Source organism: Vulpes lagopus, chromosome 24, assembly GCF_018345385.1.
Source record: "Vulpes lagopus strain Blue_001 chromosome 24, ASM1834538v1, whole genome shotgun sequence".
Classification (NCBI taxonomy): Eukaryota; Metazoa; Chordata; class Mammalia; order Carnivora; family Canidae; genus Vulpes; species Vulpes lagopus.
In genome coordinates, this window is record NC_054847.1 from 47,302,121 (window position 1) to 47,321,947 (window position 19,827).

Below are 19,827 nucleotides of genomic sequence, written 5' to 3' on the forward strand. Positions count from 1 at the left end.
AAAAAGGAATTTTTTCTATCCTTAGTCAAGTACCTTCCTGGAAATCAAGTTTTGCCCTTCATCATCAAACCGTTTCTTAGCAATAGGTTTCTTGTTTCAACTTAAATATCATTTCTTTAAAAAGCACTTCCCTGAACCTCTGAACTCAGTTTGATTTTCCTGTCAGATGAGTTCTTGGCATTCTGTGGGTGCTTTTTTTTTCATGGTCATCAGAGTTGCAATTGTTTGCTCAACCTGGTCCACTGACAGCCTGCTGCATTGACAGTGTTTCTCTCCGTGAGCTCATAAAAATGGGCAGCGTTTGACTCTGTGCTCCAGGCTACCCCTTGCTGCCCTGCCCCTCTTGTCTTCATGAATACACACCCATACACCTGGCCTATAGGAGATACTCCATACTCACTTTTAATAGATGATTAATAAATGTTGAGTTTCTAGATGGAGACAGAAACAGACTTGGTCCAATCTCTGTTTTTCCAGGACAATCCAGCTTGGGCACAAGAGTGATGTCATCTGTATCTCTTTTAGTTCAGGCATAAGAGCTAAGGGGCTACTTCTCACCTGGTACTTCTAATAACAGCTCAAGGGATACTTGTGATTTTAACAAAGATGCCAGAAAGGATTAACTAGACAAACATTAAATACTCAGTGACAATATTTGAAAACAAGTTTACCAAATATCACAGATTACAAATAATGTATATACTTACTGTGATTTTAAAGTTTAACCAGCAACCCCTCTTACTAATATCTTATTAATAAGCATAAGGATGACCGGTTACAGTCTTAATCTCCTTTTGGCCTAGCTCCTAGCTCCTTTCCTCTGTCCACCCGCCTACTTCCACATTATCTCTGAAATTATGTGTTCCTCCACATCTTGTACCTTCATCCATGCACTGGTTCTATCAGATCACACTGGACACGTAGAATCCTTGTATCAGATCTGATAAGATAGTGTACAGTACTGTCTTTTTAAATTAAACAAGCATCAAAGTTTTCTCCCCCAAACGTAGACTCCAGAATTACGTTTCTGTTAACCATTATTGTTTGTATTTTTGAATGCACAAGGCAATACAATGCAGAAGACTTCAGGAGATATTTGGCAAACATGTCATGCTATTGCCCTCTGCAACGTGTACCTGAATGCCTTCTCCAAAATGCCACGTACAGAACATCTGTGCAAGTTTTAAAAATGGCCTCTTTAGTTGCCCTGTGCCTCCCTGATAGTATCCTCGGTCTTGCCTAATGTTAGGACAGGAAAAGGGTTTTGGACTGATTATTGCTTAGAAGCATTCAAAAGACCATTCACATAAGTTTTATCCACTGGCCCAGTGCTTTTCAACTGATCTACAGTGAAGGGCCAAGTTTTTGTTGTTTATTTGCAAGCTTATTGGGCTTTTCTAAGAACACAGAACATACTTTATTATAACCTCCTAATAGCTTTGTAAGTATATTAAAAATGAATTACTTAGAAAATAGAGCCCTCATTTTTTTCCATTATTATTGGGCTTAACAGACATTAAATTGCTCTATTAAATGACCATGAAAATTGCTAAGCCTTTCCTCTCAATTTTCTGTACTTCCTTAGACTTAGACAGATGGCACCCAGTCCTTGGACTCCATATTGAGCAGCACTGTGTTAGCCTCCTGTAACATTTTGTGTACAACCAGACCCCGTTTCAAAAGCAAGATTGAAAATTATCCTCTTGAGCAAAAAGCTTGACATTTCCAGGGGTTTGCTTTTCATTTGCTTCTGGTTGACTACTCAGAGTTTAGAACTAAGTGAGCAAGTTACTACAGGGGAGCCCTGCAGTAGAGAACATGATGTGCTCATGATTATGCTGGAGGAGGAGGCATTGGACAAGGAGGAGTTTTGATCAGTTACAATTTGACTCAAGGCAGATTTCCTTACATTGTTTGAAAGTTCTGGATGTGGCCTGGAGACAGCATTTGGAGAAAGGATACGATGAGCTCTGTGGAGATTTCTTTAGGGAGGCACATGTAGCTGTGTGGAATAGAGAATGCTTTTCTGAGTTATCACTGGGTCCTTAATGAAAAAGATGCAGCTCTTAGTGTGAAGTTCTGAGTAACCACGCCATAGGCATAAGTGTAGAACCTTTACCAATAAAAGCAAGATTCTCCCCTCTAAGGGATGCAGATAATTCGATTGTACTGCTATATGTGAACTTACAAGTATGGATAGAAAGTTACATTTTACAAAATACTTCCAAATGCATCACTACATTTTAACCTCCCTCTAATGTGCAAGGCCAACTACACCTTTATGGATGCTGGTCTATAACAGATGAACGAACTATGATTTAAGAGTGATCAAGGCATCACAATAAAGGCAGAGTGGAGATTCAGTAGCCATGCTTCTGGCTCCTTTGCCATGGTGACCTAGCAGTTGAACCTCTCAACTACTAAGCAAGTATTAAGCCCCTAGAATGAATATTCATGGCCACTGAATTAGTGTGGGACTTTTTCCAAAGAGAAAAACTTAAACCAAACCAAACAATCTGAGTAGTTCCTCCTTTTTACCTAATGTTGGCTAAAAAAAAAAAAAAAAAAAAAAAGTGAGACTTTTTTTTGATAGTTTTGACCTTATGTAAGCACTTCCTGGATTGTATCCCTTTCCTGTATTATTCTGTGTTGTAATTAGTACCTGTAGTTTTTAAACCATGCATCTTCATCAGAGATGCTTCACAAGTAAATTGTGTTCCATAACCCTGGACCACAATGATAATTATAAATTAGAAATACTTCAACCAGAAAGAATGACTCATACACTTGTTTTCATCTATAATATTTCTTCAACAACTTGATAATTACATGGTATCCAGTGGCATGTGGAAGATTTCTATTAAAAAGCATAATGAGAAAAGAAAACTTGCCTGGAATGTGTATATACAAGCAGTTTTATTTTTTTTACCAGTTATTGTTTAAATCTGCCCTCTACATTTAAAATTCTAACCTTGCTAAGTTTCATAAATCACATGAGTTCTAACAGTTAATGTATTTTTAAACTTTAAAAAATTGGGTATCGATAATAAGCCAATGGTAGGAAAGTCACCTTAGAAATCCCTTGTTAATATTTAGTATCAATCATTCTCAAATCAATTAACATGCTTCTCAGCCATCATTACTCCACTTTTGTGCACAGATGTAGTAGTAGTATGAATTTTTATATTTTTGTAATAATGACTTTTGCATTTTTCTTATTCAAATGTTCATTATAAGGAAAATTGAATAGAAGCTTTAATTATTTCCATCTTCATCATAAGTAGGTCAGTGAGGATCAGAGACCTTTGTTGACTTTAGTGTTTTATTTTTTAGTGTCAAAGCTTTCATGATAAATATTATCTCTTTCCAAATAGTTTCATCTTACATCTAGATTTACTTTTTTTTTTTTTTGCCACATGAAAATTTAGTGTGTTACATTACAAAGTACAATCCTGATGTTATAGTGCTTTACCTTAATGAGTTGTGTTCTGTATCACCTCAAGTAGTTGTCACAATTGTTCAGTGAAGTCCCAATACAGGTATTTTTTACTTCCATTTTGCAGAGGAAGTGCTAAAAGACAAGGTTATCTGTAAGATCAAATAACCAGCAGAATTAAGATATTCATAATGGGAAGAAAAATTGATCAACATATTGAATTGATTTTTTTTTACCTTAGTCTTTGCTAAACTGAGATTTATTCACCATATTCAGACTCTTCTTTAGGCAGGTAGATTGACAGTATGAGACCAGGTCATTTGTATCAGACCCTAGTTGATTATTAAATAGATGTAAGAAAATTATCAGAACTGCAGTGCATTGATCTGTTTTTAGTTTTGGTCTTTATAATCTTAATTAAAAACTAAATAGTAGATTAAAAAAAGTTAAGAACATTGAGAGTCTTCCATCCAAGGGCATCCAAAGGTCTATAAAACCCTCTACCAGCCCGTGTGTGTGTGTGTGTGTGTGTGTAGGGAAACAGGAATAGGAAAGCATGTCTGCCCCTACGGGGTTCTGTCCCCTGGGGAACAGAGATGTGTAAATGTGCAAGTACAAAACAATGTGCCGTATGTTACCATGGGCATACAAAATGAGCTATCTGGGCTCTGTCTAGGCAGGTCAGAGCATGAGGGGGAACAATCCGGAGATACAGGATGTTTTTTGTTTAGTTTGTTTTCTTTTTGCCTAATGCTATTAAAAAGTAAAAGGATAGAAATTGAAGTAAAACAAGCACTGCTCTTTTACAAAGTGGATTATAAATTTACTAAATTTGAGACAATGAACTGTTTATTGAGAATGTGGAATATGGTGATAAAAAAAGAACCCAGCTCTCAAGGAGTTTATAAATTAAAGAAAGGATTGGATATGAAAACAACTAGACTCAATTTTCAATATAAAGCAGAATTAAATGCATCCTATCAGAGAAATGCAAACAGCATGCCATGGGGGAAAATGAGAAGATTGTTAAGACTTCAGTAAAAGGGAGCTGGGCTGGATGTGAGTTGGTAGGCAAGATGATGGAAGACTTATGTTGGAAAGGATGGTTCAGCTTGCTACGCTTGGGCCACATGGTCCTCATGCAACATGCCCAGAGCGCAGAGTGCCTTCTGAGATGTGATGGAAAAGAGAGACTAAGGAGCTAGCATATGGCTGCATGGAGCTCCATGCTTAGAATTTGGGGTACATCCCTAAACCTTGGGGAACAATTAAGAGTACTTGATGAGAGGTGTGATATAATTCAATGTGCATTTTAGGGAGATAATTTCTGACACACAAAATGGAGAATAAGTGGAGAGTTTTCTAATAGCTCTAGAGAAAGACTTTAAGATTCCAAATTAGTATTGTTCTGCAAGACTGAAAGGGAAGAGTTGCTCTATCAGAGACAATGGGGTAATGGGTAGCTGTTCTGTCAAGCAGAGGATGATGGAGCCACAGTGGGTTGCTAAACGTACTACATTTTAGGGCACATTTAAAGGGTGCTTGCCATTCCTGGCTTATGCAGCTTATGAAGATTCCAACACAGTGTGATATTTTCTTACATTGTTACCATACACAGTTTTGTCAGGGTGACATGGAGGAAACAGGAACTGATTGTGTCTCCTTCTCTACTGATTCTTTTGCATCATGAGCTAGACCTAGCTAAGAGATGTGTGTGTGTGTGTGTGTGCGCGCGTGCACGTGCATACATGTGCGTGCACTCCTCATTGTTTGTGTTTATTTGCAAGAGTAAAGATGATGATGATGATAATGTAAATATTTACTTTGGAGTCACAACACATATTTTGAAGGGGACTTAGGAATCCATGCAGTAAAGGTGAGTTTTGTGTGGTGACTAAGGAATCAAGGTTTTGTTGTTATTGTTTAGATTAATCACAAGACCATGTTTAGCAGGGTATTTATGAATGAAATAGATGGAACAGTTCAAGTTCTACTCTGTCCAAAATAAGAGTACAGATACTTGTTTTCCATTTATTTTTTATTCATTTGCCATATGGTGGGACCAGAGGATGCTTGTTTGCTTTTTACTGCACATAAGTTTGTGTGTGGCCAATAGTGCTTCTCTGCTCTGTGGTAGTCATTGACAAGGACTGTGTGTACCTGCGTGTGCATGCAAGTGCACGAGAGCATCTGCACAGATGTGTTTTACTTAAAGTTGCCATTAGGTAGTTCTGCACTTGCAAGTTTTTCTGTGCTGAGCAGTTTTTTTTTTTTTTTAAGTAGAGGAATATAATAGTTTTTCCCTAACAGCATGGGTTTCACTCTGCCTATTAAGATTAGAGTATTAGTGCACAGTCTCCCAGATTAAATGTCTGAATGCATCTGATAATTAGGTATCCATCTTAAGCATCTCAAAGTTGGTCATCCACTTTTAACTACAGATGCTTACACTAACCTTGCAAGGACACTCAAAGCAATTTTCTGCTTGTGAATTCTGGCAGTGATTACAAGCCTAGTGATGGTCCTAGCTGGTAGAAAAGTGTCAGTGATAGGAAGGATGATGAAGTTCAGAGCTCCAGAGACAGGAGGGTGTGTGTGTGTGTGTGTGTGTGTGTGTGCATGTGTGTTTGGGGGCGGGTAGGAAGGAAGAAATCTGATTCCCAAATGACTGGAGAAACATGCAACTTGAACTTTTTTTTTTGCTTTGAGCTCTTATGCTGTCAGTGATGGAGAACAGCTAACAATCCCACGTAATGTAAAACACAGTGTCAGAGCTCAGGGTGAAGGTCAACTCAGGAATTTAATGTGTATTGTGTATTGAAAAGGAATGTGTCCTCTCTCCCTTACCTGGATACTACAGGAGAATTGTATCACCATGCCATGGAAACAGCAATTAGTTGACAGGAATTAGTTAAATGAATCATAAGGGCTGGTTCTATAAATGGTAGTCCCTAATGAGACTTAGAGACGTAGAAGGCCTTTGATTAAAGACACACCAGTATGTTACTTGAGTGTCCCTGTGGTCATTGGATCTTCCTCTGTTGTTTCACACCAAGGTCAATGGTGGCATGTAGACTTTTCTAACAGCCAGAGGCATGGATGGGCTGCGGGGGGGGGGGGGGGGTGCATGGATGGGCTGCGGGGGGGGGGTGCATGGATGGGCTGAGAGTGGCTATGAGAAGTGTGTAGAGGGGTGGATGGGGGTACTTAAGCTATCAACAGCTTAAAACAGCTTGTTTTCTTCCATCATCTGCATTTGTCTCAGGAGCCAAGTCCTTTGCTCTGTGTTGTTGAAGGTGGCTGACTGTTTTGCTGCTCATAATGCCAAGAAAGGACCCTTCTGCTGAGTCATAAAGTGGGCTGATGGAAACCGCTCAAAGCACCGAGCTTCTTTATGACTTGGGGGATGATTAGGGGTGGACGGTCCTCTGCTGCAGCTTCTGATGGCCCCAGCTCATGGGACAGCAGCACCTCTCCAGAGGCAGGACCGTCTTGCAGACAGTGGAGATGGAGCTTTCCAGGAGTCCCCATTTTTCCTAATCCTGGTGCAGCCACAGAGCACTGGTCATGTGACCCTAGGCGAGGCACATAGCCTTTCTTTACTTTAGTTTCCTTATCTGTGAATGCGGATAATGAAGTCATTCAATGTGAGCACCAAATGAGTTACTATGTAGAGAACATTAAGAATAGTGCCTGACACATAGGAAGCGCTCAGCAATTCAAGCTGTAGTGGTTCCAGCTAGCTTTCTTCTTCAAGGGAGACACAGAGGCAACCGTAACCCTGAGAATGACTTAAGAAGATTAGGCAATTCGCCCTATTTCAAGAACTCTACTTTCCCAGATGGAGGGTGATAAACACGTGGTACAGTGACCCACTAGATAATTTCACACTGAACAAATCGAAATTATAACTTGTGCCAGTGATCAATTTTTTGTATGATTTAGTCCTGATAAAAACTATAGAAACTAAGGGAGAAATCAGGTGCTTAAGTATCCTGGAGCAGAGTATCGACACAGCTGTGACAGTACACTGGAAGAATCACTTGCAGAAGTCACGGTGCCAAAAGCAGTACCCTCCACACCCAGCACAGAAGGTAGAAAATGCACGACATGCACATTTCCCTAAGTATTTTCCCGTATTTTATGTCCTTAGCATCTCGTCTTTTAAAGAATGCAAACATAGTTGTGTAGGACAATGAATGGCCTTTATTATTTGGTATTTTTTTTTTGCATTCATATTACTCAAAGTCCAGATGATGGTGGTTATAGGGGATGAAAGATTATGGAGATGACAGATTGAGTCCTATGTTTTTCAGGTTATGAAGTTCAGGAAAATGTATAATTATGTCTGAGTTTCCTTAGGTTCCTCTGTTCAACATAATGTTCTGACATAGAGCAGGGACAGTCCCAGATACGAAATGCAAATCCGTGGGAGCTGGCCCTGCCGCCGATTGCTGGGGTTAATCATGCAAATCTAATGCAGTTCTTGGTATTTCAAGAAAGGTTTGAGTTGAAGTCTCAGGCACATACTGATTTAAAATTCCTACTTCAGAGAGCAGTGTAATTTTTCTTGGCTTCAAATTTTAAAATCTAGAACAGGATCCGGAGGCGGATTTGGTGACCGGACATCCATCCATACTTGTTAATCAGGACAGAGGGTGGGAGGGGCTGGTGTCCTTAAAGAATGTGGGAGTGTCTAAGCATATTAAATAAACACTTTATTAGATCTAAATTTGCACATGTTCTATAGCGAGTCCCTTTGCTTGGACTAAGATCAAATCAACCGATTATACATGTTTACTGAATGCTCTGTTCCAAAGAAGATGGCTAAAACTGGCAAGGACAGACCAAATAAAAATTAACACCACCACAAGTTCCTAACTTTGGGAATGATAGAAAATACCTTTGGAAATGAGACTGTTTACAGGAAGAAATGAAATTGTCTTGCTCACCAGTGCAAGCTGACACATGCTAACAGCCTCTCGGCTGTGCACAATAAGCATCAGCTTATCTTTCCAAGAACAATAAAATTTCATGTGCTGCTGCCTGACATAAGAATTATTTTTACGTATCTCCATATCGATGACTCTCTTGTAAGTTAATCTCATCTCACATGAATTTTTCACCAGCTTCACTCTGATGTTGATAAAGGAGATGGTTCCATCAAATACATCTTGTCAGGCGAAGGGGCAAGTTCCATTTTCATTATTGATGAGAACACTGGGGATATTCATGCTACCAAGAGGCTGGACCGGGAGGAACAGGCCTACTACACGCTCCGCGCCCAGGCGCTGGACAGGCTCACCAACAAGCCTGTAGAGCCCGAGTCCGAGTTCGTCATCAAGATTCAGGATATCAATGACAACGAACCCAAATTCTTGGATGGCCCGTACACGGCGGGGGTCCCCGAAATGTCTCCAGTGGGTGAGTAAAGAGCGTGCTGCTTTGGCAGTCTCTGATTTCGGGGGATTCATTTTTAAAACCAAATCATCATAGGTGCTGAAAAAAAATCACAGGAGTGTTGGTACAGCAGTTTCTAGTGAAGGTGAGGGGAAAGTTTGAGAGACATTAAAAGCCAGCATCCAAATCTAATGATTCCAATCGTTACTTGATTTATATGGAAAAGTTGGAAAATTTTCCTTTCCCCCGGGGATTTGTGTCTTCAGTATATTGCTCTTGTCTTAGTCTTTTTTTCAGTGTGATATTTAATTTAATAAATGCTTAAGGGGTTAAGTGGGGGTTCAGTGGTTGAGCATCTGCCTTTGGCCCAGGGCATGATTGGGGTCCTGGGATCGAGTCCCATGTCGGATTCCCTGCAGGGAGCCTGCTTCTCCCTCTGCCTGTGTCTCTGCCTCTCTCTCTTTCTCTCTCTCTCTCTCTCTCTCTCTCAAGAGTAAATAAATAAAATCTTAAAAAAAATAATAAAAGTACCCCTAGGAATTTAAAAAAGAAAATCCTTCCAGACACTGCCCTGTGATAATCTTTTCTCTCTCCTGATTAGTATTAATGATTTGCTCTTCTAAGAATCCTGTGGCCAAGGTTTCAGGTGGGCTGTCTAATGTTTAGATAAGCTGGCCTGTTTGCTTCTAGAGTATGCTTGAACACACAAATGTCCCTCCACATGCCACCACTCGTGTTTTTTGTAATTTCTCCAGAAAGTTAGATGCATGAAAATTTATATTGAATTGATAACAAAGTTGATACTCAGTTTGAGGTATAGAAAAGAATCATGAAGGCTGTTTTATTCAGAGGGGTTTTCACATTGTCCCATTGCTGGAAAAATAGAAAGTAGAGTACTTGTGGTATATACTTTATGTATGTCAAATAATAAAAACTCAGTTGTAAAGTAGTCAGATACCTTTGAAATAATTTTCAGCTGGTATGTCATTTAAGATGATCTTACAAAACAGTAAAAAAAAAAAATGCGGTGCTTAAATAGACCAGTTGATTTATATATTTATTTCCTGTCATTTTTAGTTTTGAAGTAAGACAGTTATTTAAAGAATAATTGAATTTGTTTTTTAACAGGCGAACATTTTGCCCAGTGTGATTTGTTTTATATTAAATAAAGGTTGCTTCATCCATCCAACCTCCAGTCAACAGATCTACTGTGTTAGGAAGTGGAATTGCAAAGATGTGTATTATGTGTGCCCTTTAGGGGAATCACAATTTAGTGACCCTAAATTTCCAACAGATAGGAGAGTGAAAATTATAAGGGCACTGTTGCCCTGGCTGCTGAAGAAATAGAAACAGAAAATGAACCAGAAGAATAGATGCTTGTGGTCAGGAAAAATTCTGAACCACAATGGAAGCATCTCACCATAGTTAGCTTACATGTGAGCACTTCTTTGACCAAACAGGCTTCTTCACACTTTCTTGATACCTCCCACATCTTCAGTGCTGCTGGCTGTTGCTTAACAACAAGAACAACAGCTATGAAGACAGCAGCCACAACAAGATTTGCAGGTTTTAGAGAAAAGAGAAGGCACATTGTCCTCCCCAAATAGTAATGTTTAGAAAAACGGGAAGCTTTGAGGTGTGTTTGAGCAATTCCATAATTTTCATGTGGGCAAGTTGGCTATGCTTCACTGGCTTGCTCCAGGTTTCCTTTGCTCCATAGGATGTAGCCATATGAACTGGATTAATGTGAACTTTGTTCATTTAGAGGCTGAATAATGCGCTGTACTTTTGGTTTCAGTGATACCACTCTGATATGAAACAGCATGATTATTATGCACAAATACAAGTTATTTTTGTTATTTGTAGTTTATCAAAGTGTTTAATTCTAACCAAATAGTACAGCATATATAGCACAAGCATTCAGTGTTTAATATTCAGGGCTTTGTTTTTCGTTGAATACTAACTGCAAAATTGAAAACACACTAATAAGCCCTTAGGATAATTCATTCATTTCCAGAAGACCATAGATAAGCATGGACAATTTAAAGTTATTTAAAAATATGTGTGCAAGTGTGTTGTGTGTATGTGTATGTATAAAGTAAATTTCTTAGTGAACACTTTAGAAAAAAATCATATACAACCAATTTACTAAAGGAGTTTTGATTATTTTGTTTAAGGCACTTTCCTTTTCAAGAAAGTAAGAAATCAGTACTTAAGTATGTCATGAGAGTGAATACTGCTGTAGAGTTAGTGCATTGTAGGGAAAATAGAGAATATTGATGCCATTAATTCTAACATTTTAAAATACTCAAAATTTAATTTTAAAAATATTTTAAAATATGCATCATTCACTATACGGCCCTACCAGGTATCTGCAGGGTGCAATAAAGTCTGTCAATTTTTTTAAATTAGAATTTAAAAATAGTGCTGTATACATAGCTTTTTTTATTATAAATCTATATTATAGTCGTATAATATGCACCCCTTTTTAAAGAAGATGGGACTGGTAAGGAAAACCATAGTGTGAAAAAGACAATCGGTTTGTAACAAAATGGACATTGATGACTTAAAGACTTAGAGAAATCTCTTTAGAAATATATTGAAATTATGTGTTAGATTTAAAAACATTTTCAGTAAATTATTAGAAACAAATTTAAAAAAAAGAAACAAATTAAAACCTTAGAAGAATACAAAAAGAGACTTGTTCCATTCCTGTCAATAGGAGATAAATGATAAAATAGCATGCACTTAAATTAAGTAAACACAAGTAACATTTTTAAGATTATGCTCCAAATGGAAATAAAAAGAACACATCACAATAAAAGCTTTCCATATGGAATGAGTGAATACATAGTAAAGTGAAGAAGCAGTGGGACATTCTATATCATGAAATATAGTAAACAACTAATAATGCAATTTTTAAAGCTGCCATACTTTTTCTCCTGTGAGAAGGTGGTTTAAATTTTCATTTTATGCTTTTGCTTTTAAATCAATTCATATAAACAAATGAAAACTAAAACTATTACTTGAAGAGATGCTACGTAATATCCAGTTAAGTGGATCCATCAGATTTTTTTTATTCAATTAATGAAGTGTCATTTTCTGTCTGGCTCTACTCAGCTATAATAGTGAGATCCCCTCAGTGACTTGGGTGTCAAGATGCTGTTACTTGTCACACTGCCTTCTGGACAGTAATTGAGACTTATAGAGACTGCTCCTGATAAAAACTTGTTACCTGACCCTGATGGATGAGATGCCCAAAATTTGAGTCCCTTCCAATTCTGAGTATCCTCCTAATGTGCATCATCAATCTTATTTTTTTTTTTTTTTGCTAACATATTTCTGTATCCCTTAAATCTTTCTGAGGGCTTAATTGGCATTTATCTTCATTCTGGGTTTGTCTTTTACAAAAAATATGTCAATTTTTCATATGCTTTGAAACAAGAAAAAAGAAAATAATTAAAAACAAATCTAATGTAGCGTGTTCAGCATTCTGTGAGTCATTCTATTTTGTGGCAGTTTGAAGTTTTTGATTCACTGGCTTTTGGATTGGCATGTAGGGACCTCAGTGGTACAAGTGACAGCGACGGATGCTGACGATCCCACATATGGCAACAGTGCCCGAGTGGTCTACAGCATTCTGCAAGGACAGCCATACTTCTCAGTGGAACCAAAGACAGGTAAACACTGAATTGACTCTTCTTATAATGTCATCATTTATACCTTGGCACAGAATTGATATTAGTTATTTTTATTCAATATAGTTGGCACTGAAAACAAACACTACATTGCTATTGTGCTTCTCTCAATATGTATACTGTGCTATTAAACAGCATATTATTTATAGAAACATTAGCATCTTCTAAGAATATTTTATTACAATTATCAGTATTTCTACCAAAATTAAAGTATGATATACTAATAAAGTATTTCAGCTGCTTTTTCCTGATTACATAAGAAAATGTTATTATTTATGTCAAGGTTTATTTTCGCTTTGCTTTCTTTAACTAATTCACGTAGGAATCATATATAGTTAAGTGTAAATCTCAAGCCAACCCCCCCCCCCCCCCGCCGTACAGTAGAATAGGTAGGAGGTTCAGCTTATCCTGCCAGAGTCTGTTACATTTAAACTAATTTTCCTGAGTAAACCAATTAGGATGATGATCTGCTAAATAAAAAACTAAATTAAGTGATTTTTTTTTAATTTTAGAAGAAAAAACATATTTTTATGAGTTGTAAGGCTTTCTGGATAGAATATGCATTTGGTTGGCTAGATGTTCTGTTTTACTTTTAAGCTGAAAGAGTTTACATTAAGTAAGACTATAATTTGGAACACTGTCGTCTTGGTTATAAAATAACATTATTCTGCTTTTCTGGCTCTCTGTGGAGGGAAGAGAGGTGAGTGTGAAGATAGGTGGCCTATGTCACTGATTTTCTTCACCACCATGAAATCCAAAATTTCTCCATATTGTAACAATTTTGTCTTTATCATGAAGAAAAGTATTCTTCAAACAGCCAAGTTCATGATTATTGGATAGTGCCTGGGACCTTAAATTATTATTTTAATGGTACTTATACTGTTTTCCATATTTATAAATGGTAATATTCATTTCAAATCACTGTGGAGGATAAATATTTTAAATGTCTTTTGAGAATGGTGGTTGTAATATGCATGAACAGAAAAATAAATTCAAACCTAGCTCACCATTAGAATTTTTACAGAAACTACTTTGCATATTATATGTTAAAGTCAGGGTAGAGTCTGGAAGCCACCTGGAAAGTCTAACAGAGAAGAAACAGTTCTGATTAAGCAAGTCTTGAAGGAGAAGTAAACAAAAGTATTTGATTTATGATATGAATCCTATGAATGTAGAACTTGTGGTTGATTTAATGATAGATCTGAGAAGCCTAAATTCAAACACCCACCCATTCCCTTATATATCTACTTTTTAAGCCTCCAAAGACATTGACAAGTTTCTGACAATTTGCTCACAAATTATACATTCCTGCATTATATAACCTGTCCAGAAATAGCATGTACTAATCCCTAGGGTTAAATATTTTGCTGGTACTAATGATTGGCATGTGATTTTAGCTTTGTGGCAAGACGATAGTCTTTATTTAAGTCCTGTGGAGTTATGGCCTCTTATTGAGCAAGTGGACAATAGTCTATGTCATAGGATCACATTATTAGTATTTCAAATTAATTCTAATTTCAGAATCTCAAGGATTGTCTATTGTAGGAGATGAATTGGTTAGTTTTATTTTGTTTAGAGCTTTTCATACTATAATTATGGTAATCATTGGGACTTCTCTTTCTAGAGTCATTAGTGCAGAGTTATCCTGAGAATTTTTGTCCTCTGCTAATTTTTAATATGGATAGTGTGTTATTGCAAAGAAAATGTATTTTTTTCACAAAAATGGAAAGCTTTCAATCCTTAGGGGCATGGAGATGTGTAAATCAAGTTTGACTTATTCTTCATACTTGGTGTCAGCCTGACTTTTATCTGTGTGAGAAATACATGAATTTCTGAATCTTTAAATCTAAGAGTTTTTGAGAAGAAAGTAAAATTTTTGATAGGAAAAGTACTGAAAATATGCTAAACCAAGATTTTGTAAAAATAGGCACAGGGAATCACTGTTAGGTACATTTCTATAAGGTTAACTTATGATTTCTTTTTTCTTAATGTTAATAATACCCATTACCATTTATTAATCACACATCATGAACCTAACATGGCTAAAACCTCCAATCACATATTACACCTATGGCACCACTCACAGCCCAAAAGACCATAGGATAAGTGTATTTTCTATTTTCATTTCTCCATCCATAAAATAAGAATGTGAGTAGCTACAAAAGCCAATGCTAACAACTTGTTAATAAGCAAACAGAATGGCACTAGAAGCAGGATAAGGCAACATTAAAAGAGCTGCAAAGCTTCACACCACCTATCTCCATAATGACTACAAACTGTTGGGAGACTTATGGATATTCTAAGGTGTTCATCTACTCTGTAACCTGCAAAGAAGTAGATCCTTGTTTCAGTATTTGATATATGGCAGGACTGGCTACATAATTTGCAGTTCAAAATGGAAATGCAGACCGTCTCTTCTAAAATTAATAGGATTGCAAGATACTATCAACAGGGCAAGAAACAAAGCATGGCACCTGTGTGCCTGCACAGGTCACATGGTCATGAAGCTGGTCCTGAAAAATGGATTAAATGATAAACACCTCTTGTCATTTAGAGTTCCTTCTTAAACATTAAGAGGTGTGACTACACAATACCTGCATCATATATTACATAACCACTTGCTACATCATAATTTTATATAAGTAATATCTCATAACAAAGCCCCCTCCCAAATATGCCCTTCAAATGCATTCCATTCTGTGGAGGAGGACCCTCACTCCTGTTGGGCTTGCTGGCTGAAGATGTCCTCTCACAGATTACAAGAGTCCTTTCTTCAGGGATACTTTATTTGATGCCAACTCTGAAATTGTTTAGAGTTCCAGAAGCTTCCATGTTTGCTATTATTGGTTCTTCTCTGACTTTTTATGGTTCTGTTTTTTTGTTTCACTTACAGGAAAACAGACCAAATATAAATAAGACATAGGCGTGAAATTTATAAAGAAATATAAACTAATAGGAAGAGAGTCACTATGTACATCTATATGTTTCAAATGCACACGACACGAAGCCCTGTAGCCCTGTGTTACATAGGTCACGTGGTTGCGTGGACATCTGAGACCAGTTCAAGACCTGAGTGATTGTTTGGTTCCCTAAACGGGTGGATTTCAGGACAAGCTCTTATCTGTTACATTTAGTATATATATATATGTATATGTATATTTCGTATATATATATGTATGTGTGTGTGTGTGTGTGTGTATACATATATATAAATTCTTCAGAAGTTTCATGGTAAAAGAATATGCTTAAAAAAAATCAGTGGCTGTTAGGAAATTAAAGAATCATCTGAAAATGTATTCCCAGACTAAATACCAGAGAGTTGTTGAGCAATAGTGATAATAAATTTATGTTTAAAGTGCACAGCACTTTTTTGTGACTGGGTATTATAAATAATGGAAAGTTCTAGGTTACTGTGTCAGATGACATAATCTATTAAAAATTATCATTCAGGAATTTTAAAATCTGAGCTAATCTCCTTTCTAAGGACCTACAGTATATATTCTTCTCATCGTAAGTGGCTTAAAATGACTGATATTGAAATTAAATAATGTTGTTGTCTTCCATGAAAATCTCACAGACCTGTAGGGTCCTGGCTAAACAAGACTGGCCTTTACTACGTTAGAGATGTAGCATTAGCAATTTGCTATATTTCTTTATAATATATAGCAAAGTGCAAATCAGATCCAGTGCATGAGAACTCTTTTCCAAATGTAGACAGTTTTACTTAAAAGTAAAGAGCTAGCAAAAGTCATGGAACTGGAAATCTATTATTTTTGAATGTCCTTATTTAAATTCATTTCTCTCCCAATTCTATTCTTGTCAAAAATATGTTTAATAGTTGAGATATTTGGAAATTACCTTTGCCACCTGGTTACTTTGCAAACTTTGTGATGACTTTTACTTTGGAAAAGTGCTACTTATAAGATCACTTGTAAAGAAACAATTAGAGGTGTGAAAAATAAGTAACTTTGACTACCAGACTTCTTTCTTAATAATGTTGTATTTCCTTACAAAAATAATGCCACCAAGCAAAACCATGAGAGGATGAGGCTGCAGTGTTTTCCTTGCTGATTAGTTGAGATAGTAAGGCTCTCTCCATCAAAATAAAGGTATAAGGATGAAAGCTCACTTGTACCTCTTGATATTGGAAGGAAAAATGAGATGCACAGATGTTAAAAATAAAGAACCTGAACAAATAGGAAATGATTCTAAAGAAAACTCATTAATATTTTGTCATTTAATGATAGTGATCAAAAGAGCCAATCCTCAATATATTTTTAAAAGTAAGTTACAAATAAAGGATTATTAACATCAGAAACAAAAGAAAGGAAAAAGATGGAGAGATGTAAGTCCCAGAATTCTTAGATAAGACTGTTTATGCTCAGTAACATTAATACTGAGATCAGCACTCATTGTATTATACAGTTAACAGAAGTATTGAACAAATGTGAAATACACCTAGAGTCGTTATGACAGTAAGAATATGTATTAGACACTAATCAATCAAAGCAGATTAGTATGTGACTATTTCTTACAATTTTCATGTTGCCTTGATATTTCACATACTAACTATAAGCAGTGGGCAGATCACCAAAAGAATTCAGTGAGGAACTTTAACTGAGCCTGTGTTACTGTGCTTATATCAACACTGCCCGATAAGAAAGAGTAGTCAATATTTTAAAACAAAAAAATTTGAGTAGTCCTAAATCAAAAAGATATAACTTAAATACTTAAAATACTGATGTGTCGTTGATCTGGGTATGTGTGTGGGTGTGTTTGTGTTTGATAGTTAGTGCTCAGACTAAACAAAAATATGGTTACTTAAGACAGTATGAGTGTTGTTTAACTTGGAATCTTGGGAAATAATAACAAATTGCTTAAATTTTTCCTATGCTCTTGAAAGGCTTTTCTCATCTGTTTCCCACCCCTAGAATAGTTACCAAACTGTAGAGTATTATGAAGTTTAGGGCAGGCCTCGTATAATTTCTCCTAGGCTTATACTTGATATAACATACACTGTAAATAAAATATAGCACATATTATATGCAACATATAGCACACCTTTATTACATGTTTACATTGAATAATCATCCTTTAAATGATTTAAATTGGCAGCTTTAAAAGATTATAAATTTGGAGGATATGACATTTTTGTGCTAAACATGAGGGAAAAAATAAATATGAAGAAAGAATGAACCTTCATCCTAATTTAAACAATTTTTTTGCAATTGTTTTATCCCCAAAGAGCCATCTTTTATCAAGCAACTTGGTTTTGCTACTGAGAAGTCCATGATATTAGAGTTTCTCTTCCTCAGGTCTAAACTTGACTTCCCCATAAAAAGTAGAATCTGTTTAATAAAATAGATTAGATATCTTTCCAGCTCTGGTCTTAGGTGGACAGATAAGACAGTCTTTGTTGGAAAAGATGAAATTGCAAGAAATAATTAAGTAGAATTCTGAACTTATATTTAATTAGTAAAGATGACCTCATATTGCTAGTTCCAAGGTTTATATTGATCAATATTAAATACATTTTTATTTGATATCACCTCTATGTACATACACTAAGTGTAATAGGTATATATATATCATTTTATGTATTTACATATAACATTAAATTAAATTTCATCCCATAATTAAATATTATTGCCTAATATACTTAGGCAGTAATTAAATAATTATACAACAACTAATTCACTGCTCCACAATTATTCTGTCAAGTTTCCCCATTGAGCAAAATGGAACTCTGAAATCTATTTCTCATACACTGAAGCCCTAAGAGTGATCAATATTCAGTGCAATTGATTAGAAACAAACAACAAAACACATGAATGCTTTCAGTGTTCCTGATTTATATTAACATATTCGTTCTCATCCTTAATACTTTTTCTCAGATCTTTCCATACAGCTTGAGATCATCCTACATCATAACCACATCCACAAACATAGCCATAGTTTGGAATGGTATTTTTCTTATTAAACATAAATCACTCCTATTTTTTTCTTTGTGGACTGTTTCAGCCATTTTGCCCAAAAAGAGGTAGTAGGAACCATAACTGAAAGGTTATAGTGATATCAGATCACCTGGGAGTTAAGTTGTTGGAGAGGGTGAAAGAGAAGGAGAGTTCCATTGTCATATACCTGACAGGTGACTGCGCATTATTCTAGGTGAGGAGTTCATGTTATTTATTTTGTAAGTTGATATTTCCAAACCGTATTTTCATAAAACCGAAAGATAATCCTCTCTATCCAATATTGAGAAGCCCTGCTTTTCCATATTACAGTATTTTATGTGTTTTGTAATCACATATGCGATTATTATGTCCCTTTGGTCTTGAATAGGCTTTAAGACTATTTAAAATAAAACAATAAATGGCAGGAACTCAGGAGTGACTTGCTACCTGTATCAGTGTTCTTCGACAGTATAAATGCAATGATTCATGATGCGTTTTACTGGGATTTGAAATTTTACAGGAGTCATCAAGACCGCCCTTCCAAACATGGATAGAGAGGCTAAAGACCAGTATTTGCTTGTTATTCAGGCAAAGGATATGGTTGGTCAAAATGGAGGACTCTCAGGAACCACGTCTGTCACGGTGACCCTAACTGATGTCAATGATAACCCACCTCGCTTTCCTCGAAGTAAGCTGTTTTGTTAAATGCTGCAAGTTCCTCACTTTCATTGCCAACCTCTAGAACTGTCTTTTGAAAGGAAATTTTTCCAAATATTTCTCAAACAAGTGATTATCTTACTACATTTTCCCATAGTTTTGTTTTATTGGGGGAATGGTTTTAATTCAGAAATGTAGAATAGTAAGGGTATTGAAAGTGAAAAGAGGCAGTCCTGTCTTTGTATTACGTCTGTCTTCAATATAATATGGTTTTTCTTTGGTTCTCACTTTTAATACCAGTTATTAAGTTTATTTATATATTCATCTTTTCATTCTAAGATGTTCTTTGTAAGTAAGGTTTTTTGCCAATTATAACATTCAGATGCATATCATGTATTCTGTACACTAAAAGTGTTGATTTATTTTTTTTTTAAGATTTTATTTATTTAGGGATCCCTGGGTGGCGCAGCGGTTTGGCGCCTGCCTTTGGCCCAGGGCGCGATCCTGGAGACCCGGGATCGAATCCCACATCAGGCTCCCGGTGCATGGAGCCTGCTTCTCCCTCCGCCTGTGTCTCTGCCTCTCTCTCTCTCTCTCTCTCTCTGTGACTATCATAAATAAAAAAAAAAAAAAAGATTTTATTTATTTATGTGAGAGAGAGAGTGAAAGAGCACAAGCAGAG

The 19,827-nt window shown here is 36.3% G+C and overlaps 1 protein-coding gene across 2 annotated transcripts in view; it reads left to right on the top strand.

The window, feature by feature from the left end:
* The window catches only part of CDH7 (cadherin 7), a 123,242-nt gene that overhangs the window by 44,788 nt on the left and 58,627 nt on the right, over positions 1-19,827 (top strand). For both annotated transcript variants that reach the window (XM_041740002.1, XM_041740001.1), the window contains exons 3-5: positions 8,566-8,860; positions 12,397-12,516; positions 19,009-19,176. In XM_041740002.1, coding sequence (XP_041595936.1) covers positions 8,566-8,860; positions 12,397-12,516; positions 19,009-19,176 — 583 coding nt within the window. The remainder of the gene's footprint in view (positions 1-8,565; positions 8,861-12,396; positions 12,517-19,008; positions 19,177-19,827) is intronic.